The 7,720-nt window shown below is 32.5% G+C and overlaps 1 protein-coding gene across 2 annotated transcripts; it reads right to left on the reverse strand.

Moving 5' to 3' along the window:
* Window positions 1–14: 14 nt before the first annotated feature.
* LOC129303246 (uridine nucleosidase 1) lies at window positions 15–3,729 on the reverse strand. 2 transcript variants are annotated; one of them, XM_054942437.1, is made up of 9 exons: window positions 3,410–3,729; window positions 2,158–2,273; window positions 1,976–2,035; window positions 1,579–1,761; window positions 1,367–1,471; window positions 949–1,045; window positions 738–845; window positions 514–649; window positions 15–410 (listed from the first exon to the last, which is right to left on the reverse strand). In XM_054942437.1, exons 1-9 carry the CDS (start codon window positions 3,501–3,503, stop codon window positions 302–304), a joined length of 1,008 nt encoding a protein of 335 aa, XP_054798412.1. In that variant the 5' UTR covers window positions 3,504–3,729; the 3' UTR covers window positions 15–301. The 2 variants fall into 2 exon arrangements, with proteins under 2 accessions (XP_054798412.1, XP_054798421.1); XM_054942446.1 differs by lacking the exon at window positions 1,976–2,035.
* Window positions 3,730–7,720: the final 3,991 nt, after the last annotated feature.

Consider the following 7,720-nt stretch of genomic DNA (forward strand, 5'->3'; position numbering starts at 1 on the left):
GTTGAGACGGAAACTTCAAATTGTAGAGAGGCAACATTTAAGGAAAAGAATGGCTGCTCACTTGAGTAAAAGTAAAGCAGCATAACGAGGCAACATTTCATCAGTACAGATAGACTGGGGCATGATCTGACAGGATTGGAGAATGAGATCGACAAAGAACCCTCAATTATCTATCTATGTTCTGGTTGACATTGAGTGCAATGAAGATAATATACAGATTGATAACATTTTCAGGTAAGAGGGGTGCTCAACTATCAATGCCCCTGTTATTGATATCTGTCAAAGAAAAGATGTCTAAACTTCAGGGTTTCATTAATGTCTCCTTGACGTACTTAATCACCCCATCGACATCCACCGTCCAAGCAACTGAAACAGGGGAAAAACCCGTCCATGGATTGTTCGAATTCCATCTGTATGAAATGAAAACGACAATGCGTTTAACATTAATTAAATTAAACATGAAGTCACCAAAAATAAAGTGAAGCAGCATATCAATTCCACGTTTGGACTTACTTCTTTAACCCTTGGTCCATCAGCGTATGCCCGACACAGAGGCCCTGTGTCTCTACCCTCACTACCCCTCTCTTGTATGTAAAAAGATCTGGACGAACAAGAGCCACGAAACTGACGGGGTCGTGAAGGAAAATTCCTGAAAGAAGACATCATATTATTGTTCCAATGGCAACAAATAAAGTGAACAGCATGAATTTAGACGTCAAAATAGCATGTAAAATTACCATAGACACCATCAGATTTAACGTGCCAATCCCGGTAAAACTTGCACATCTTACATATGAGTTGTCCGTGCTTCCCTCTGGAATTCCTCAATTGAAAGATGTCAGCATCTGAAATCGAAAGACAATATTCAGCATCTGACAATTACAATATACCCAATCGCACAATAACAGTAGCCTAGAAATTAGAGAAAACAAGAAATTGCAATCCCACCTGTAAATATCACTTGGGTTGTAATATTTATTCCAACAACAACTATATTTGCTCCAGAAGTGAACACAATGTCTGCTGCTTCTGGGTCCCCATAGATCTGCAAATTAAAAAGAAATGAAGTCCATAGAACGAACTGAATATTAAACCTGATCATGAAGCATAGTGCAACTTATGATCCATTTATTTCAATGATTACAAATTTCGTAGAAAATATTTTCTCTGTAGTCTAGAGTCTGTTGTGAATTGAATGTCGTGAAGTATATTCTTGATTATGAAAAGAATATGGCAAAGTGACTTTCTCTTCAAAAGTGCATGTTGTTTTCGATTTTGACCAGCGCAACTTTAAAATATAAAATTCGTTCACACCGCATGGAATATCCTCAAGCCCATTAGTCCTTTGCATGAAACCACCACTTACATTTGCTTCTGCAGCTGGATTTACATTCCCCAAGGCAAAGAAAGCGCCACCAAGTATAACCACTCTCTTCACCTTTCTAGCAAAAGAAGAATCTCTTCTTATGGCCTAATCATGAAGGTTAAACAATCAGAACATTTATGTACACAAATACAAATAAAAAAAGTGTTATGATAACATGTCCACTAATAACAAGAAAGCAAGGTACAACTTACCAAAGCTAAATTTGTCAGCGGTCCAAGTGCTAACACAGATACTTCACCAGGGTATTCAGAAACCTTCTCCACCAAAAACTCCGAAGCAGTTTTATCTAACTTTTTAGCTTTCGGCGGGGGCAGGGATATGTTTCCAAGTCCATCAGAACCATGAACAAAGTCAGCAACTCGTGGAATTCCACCCTTTCAAAGGATAAAACATACTTCAGCCTTGAAAGATGAAGTAAAAACAAAAGAAAAATAACATAAAACCAATATTGAAAACATGCAGAGCCTTGTGCAGTGCCACGTAGACAAAAGATGAGGCTGGGCAAGCAATGTAAGGTAAACATTGAAATATAACCTAACTGAGTTGAAACACTCAAGCCAACTTCAGAGGTACTTATTAAATAGCTACCTTCAAGGGCTCAGGGTTGCCCTCTGCCACAGGAACATTTTGACAGCCTGCAATCTCACACTATCCTTTTGCACAGCAAAAAGACAAACTGATCATGAACATGTTCTAAAAGCATGAAAGCCGCGGAGTATTTAGTAAAATAAAGTACAACGGAAGTTGATGAGAATTTTAAAAATGCATACCAAAAGCAATGAATTGCGAGTGGCATCTTCTGTAGAAACATTACCAAATGTGGTTGTCAAGCCCAGGACCTCCACCTCAAGCGTTTGAAATGCCATCAAGATGGTCATGCTATCATCTATGGATTTACCGGGGAAAAACATTGACTCGTGAAAATGGCAATCACAGTAAACCAAAACACAAAAATTCATTAAAAAGAATAAAAAAAAACCACAACTATTATTCAACCACTTGAGTATGTGACAAAGTAATTCCATGGATTGAATATCTCTTGCGAGTATGACAAATTAGCTGGAACTTAGATATTGCACAACAAGAGCATTTGGACTTTTTTGAATGAAAACTGAAATCATATATTACAAATCATAAACTCATACAGAACAAAGAGATTACAGCCAAAGATCATTTGCATATTTAGGAACCAAAAAATACAAGTTCAGGTCAAGTCGGGTATGCCTAAATTTGATGAAAAAAATAGTAAATTTCTGAAGAAAGGACAATAACCAACAATTATAATTGACTAGCATTGTTTCCTCTGATTGAAAATGTGATTTTTTTTTTTACTGTAACAATCTCAATAATCCCAGGTACAAGCACAATTGCCATCAAATATATATATATATATATATATTAAACAAAAAGTGAATAACTAGATTATTATTTTATATGCTCACATAGGAAACTTCAAACTATCCGATTAAATGCCTTTTCAATCTAGTTTTGTTGGTTTTACATTTAAAGAAAATTAAAATAGAAGCATTTTGCTTTCCCTGTATTATGATCTACAGAAGTTAGGGACTTAGGGTGCTGGATGATTGAATTTAAAAATAAATGAATAAATAAATGCAAGAAAGTACGGCATTATATAAAATTGAAGACAAAAAATATGATTGGCTTTTTTAGTCAAACATTTGATGTGAAGGAACATGATTAAGATATGTGAGTGTGTCTGCGCGCGCGAGACTTTCCGATATAAAACAGTTCAAAACTTGCAATGAATGTCTCTGTTCAATGACAGATGGAAAATATTGAATTTTAAAGTTGAAACTTAAACCAGCCATCAGATTATCAGGCGAATTACTCGCCAGTCGGAAAATTATACAAACTAACAGGATTCAGACCAGCCGGAAAATAATCCAAAAATAGAAGGCATGCCCCAACCATCAGATCGTCAGGCGAACTACTTATTCTTTTTAAATTTATTTGTAGAACCCAAAAAAGGCAGATAAGCGAGGCCTAAATGTCTAAACTTACCGATCCCAGGGTCAGTATCGATAATGAGCTTCTCAGGATTGGCGCGGGAGCCTGAAACCCCGTTGGAATTAGCGCCCGTGAGCCCACTCGCCATGACCGGTTGGAACTGGAGATTGGGATTCAGAGATGGCGAAACAGCAAGGAAGAAAACTTGAACTGCAATTCCTTGAAATGTATGAATGTATGTGTGTATGAAGCAGGCCTCCGTTATATAGAGAGAAGTACAAGGACGCAGCCCACACACGCATACATGGAAAGAATAGTTCGAAGGAATATGCAGAGATTGGAGCGAAGCCGAAGACGACGCAGCAATGAGCTTCCGACACCGCCCCTAAAATAAAAGGCGATGAAGTGGTTTGGTGCTGGAGGCTGGAGCAATCAATGTATGACACGTGTCGTGCTGCCATTGGGCCGCTTGGATCGCTTGTTGAGGGTCGAGTCGCGCCCGGAGAAAGGAGGAAATGCGTGTTGCGCACTTCTTAGTTGCAAATTACATTTTTTGTTCAAAAAAAAAAATACAATTATTCATTCATGAATCAAGTCAAGTAAGATCATATTAAAGGCAAAAATTTTAACAAGTATTTAGTAAAGCTACATCCTTAGAACTCCAATGCAAAAACACTGATTAAATAAGGACAACTTCTTATTAATTTAGTTACGTGCCTTTTCCTTTTATTAATAAACTAGTTAAAAGGTTAGTAATTAAAATTATCGTTAAAATATGTTAAAATGATATGAATGAAATATTTTATTGAGTCGATTAATATGCTGATTTAAACGTTTACCAATGTAACCAGCCAAGTTTCAACACTATGCGTTTCCTTTTTCCATTGATTTTTTGGCCCATCCTCTCGTTCTTTCGCGCACCGGGAAGCAAACGTTGATTTTAGAAGCTTTTATCCTTTTGAGAACACTTTTACTTCCTCGTGTGTTTGAATTTTAAATGTAAAAAATTAATTATGAGAAAAATTGATCAAGGGAACACGGTGATGTTTAGATAAGATTTTCCAAAATTGATTTTGCAAAATCAATTTACCAAATGGAAGAAAAATTTACTTCTGCAAAATGGAATTTCAGTTACCAAATAGAATTTTAGAAAATTAGAGGATTTGGTTAACTTTTATTAAATGGAGTTTAGCGAACCAAATGAAGTTTGATAAAATTAGACATGTTTGAATGACATTTTTTAAAACTGTAATTTTGGACTTTATAATTGATCTTAGATAGTATCCAAACAAGCCCTTTATCTTCTGTTTTCAACTCACTGTGCTTTTACTCTCTTTACGATTCTGTTGTTTTTCAGCACAACCAAAAAAAAAAAATCAATCACAACTCTTTTAATGAATCTCTTGTATTTCTTTGATGTCTTGCCATAGAGATTTTTATTCTTTCCATATCAAATATATCTTCGTTTGTTTTTTCCCTACTCAGTTTCTCATAAATGCAAAAAAAAAAAATAAACGAATCACATTGTTATGTTTTCATAAATATTATAACTTATATATTGCATCTAGATATTAAGATGAGGTTCAATTTTTGGCAATCATGCAATCAAATATGGGGCAGTTCTGAATATGTTCAAATAGCTTGTTGAAATGAAATTTGAAAATTAAAAAAAAAAAACGGAGAGAGCAATGGAAATGGAGTAAGTATGGAAGGGACAAAATGAATACATAGGCGGCGTGGTCACGAACAAGAAGGCTACGGAATCAACAATAACATTGTGAGATAAGAATTCCACCTAACGTACGTGGAACCACGTTGTGCAAGGCTCTAATTTGGTGTATTTTATTTTATTTACTAAAAAAATTGGTAGGAAGAGGACACATTAAGACACCTCAATCTTATCAGAATATTGGGGCAGGATCACAAATATTCTTCTTTCTTTTATTCCATTATCTTGAAAGATTTAAAATATCATCACCGTTGTTTAAACTGATCTAAAACTTTATTGTGTGGAACAGTTATTATCAACAGCCATTTGGGAAGCCACTTAATTGTGAGGATAGGCAAATGTATCTCCTCATTTTGAAAAAAAGTTACGAGTAGACTATATAAATTTTTTAACGCTGCACCGCCTGCTCTTAATATTTTACGCCTTTTGAATTAAATAAAAATATTTAACTCAAAAATTTATTAAATGTATAATATTTTAATGATCAATATAAAATATGAAAAAAATATTTACATAAAAATTATATTAATATGTTTAATATAATTTTCTAAAGTAAAAAATGATGATTAATTTACTTGTATTATTACAATTTTAATCTTAATATGATTATTGTTTTTAATTATTTAAATTATTATTTTTTTAAAATATTAATTTTTAAATTGAGCAGGGGTGGCCCACGTCTGTGCTGAGGGGGCCCTGGCCCACATACCATTTTTTAGTTTTTAGTGGATTGTTTAAAAAACATTTTTCTTAAATAAATTATTATTAAAAAAGTGAGTAAGTATTTAAATAAATATACTTTTATTATTTACTTGTAAATAGTATTGGTTAATGTTAGTTTTAATAGGTCAAGTGTATAATTTTTAGAGTTTATATCATATGTATATAAAATATTTGACTTAACTTTAAATATTTTTAATTTATTAAAATATTAAATAATTTCAAATGATTCTTATGATACTTTTCATATAATATAGGTATTTAAAATTTTATTTAATTTAGAATAAAATATTATTCTAAATGTTAAAACATACAAGGTTATATCAATAGTATAGTAAAAAATTTTATTTAAATTTGGCCCCCCTGCAATTTTTATCTTGGTTCCGCCCTTGGCATTTGGGCCTCCATCATTGTCTATGACAACCTCATAAATATTTTAAAAATATTTTTAATATATTTATTTAATATAATTATATATTTTATGACTCGAACTTAAAATTGAAGATGAATTAATTGAACTTTTTAATTAGTTAAACCAGATACCTTGTGCGGAGATCACAAATATTCGCTAAGGCCGTAAGGCACAGTTTTTAACCAGAACGACCATCCATTTCATCCACCAATGTAATGGTTGCTGTTCAGCTGAAGCTTGCAAGCACCGGAATTATTATTATTATTATTGGAGAACCGATCTAAAGTCGACAACATCACCTTGTGTAAACTGTAAACCAAATCTGTCTGGATCGATTTGTTTCTTATTCCATGCTAAAGTTTAGATTTTGTCCAAAAAAATAAACAATTTCAAAGCATAATATTAAAAAAACTCATTTATTTAGATTGATAAATTGTTGAATCAATATATTAATTAATTTAATAAAATATTTTATTAAATAGTATTGCTTTATCATTAATTTTTAAACTGGTCTCTGGTAAAAAAAAAATTGATCTAATTTTTTTAATCTTATTTTTAAGCCAAGGGTGTTGCAGCAGCTAATTTGACGTTTGAACCGACCTCTTCAAGTCTTCACATCAATCACGTCGTTTCGACAAGACAACCTTTTATAGCCAGGGACGAAAATTCAAGCCTACCCACCTGGAGGACCTACGTTTAAATTCTCGTCTTTCATTTAAATGGCTTTAATCTCCAACGTTGATCTCTTAAAACAATTTGCTTCTCGCATTGCCGAAAATTATCTGAAGTTGTGATAAAAAAAATCAAATTTATTTGCTCACGAATATGACATATACAACCTTACCTATATTTATAGCCGGTTCAACACTTAAATAAAAAAAGAAAGTTGTATTAAATTCTCAATAATTAATATAAATTTTTGTCAAAGTTCACATGAATGTGAACAATAGACACATTTGTGTCAATGCTTGAGTGTTGCCTGTAAATAATGCATTGCATGGCTTAAATACGGTAATAAGTGAATTAAAGTTGCTATATTAGCACCCCAATATAATATCAAATTAGCAAGAGGCATTGCATTATTTTAATGAACAATATCAAATTTGCTATTTAAAATGTTAAAACCTTAAATTGTAAATTTATAGAAGTAGTTGGAGTTATGATTTATAAAAAAAATATATCATGCTTGTAAGAAACGAAATGGCTCAATAAACAAGTTAAGTGTATTCAAGGTTTCAAGCTTTGTTATATAAGAATAAGTATAAAAATGGGATGGATATTATTGTTAATAAGGTGTCAACAAAAATATACTAGAAGTTAACAGAATTAGGAATGGAATTATTTTCTTAAAAATAATCGTTGGATGTGAGCCTATTAATATTATTAACACTTATGCACATCAAGTCATAATAGAAGCCAATTATAAATAATTGTTTTTGGAAGACTTGGAGGGATTGATTCAACGTATACTATAAAATAAAAATAAAAAATCTTTAGTACATAA

This window comes from Prosopis cineraria, unplaced genomic scaffold (genome assembly GCF_029017545.1).
Source record: "Prosopis cineraria cultivar Desert tree isolate PC_DT_omini unplaced genomic scaffold, ASM2901754v1 PC1, whole genome shotgun sequence".
NCBI classification, from domain to species: Eukaryota; Viridiplantae; Streptophyta; class Magnoliopsida; order Fabales; family Fabaceae; genus Prosopis; species Prosopis cineraria.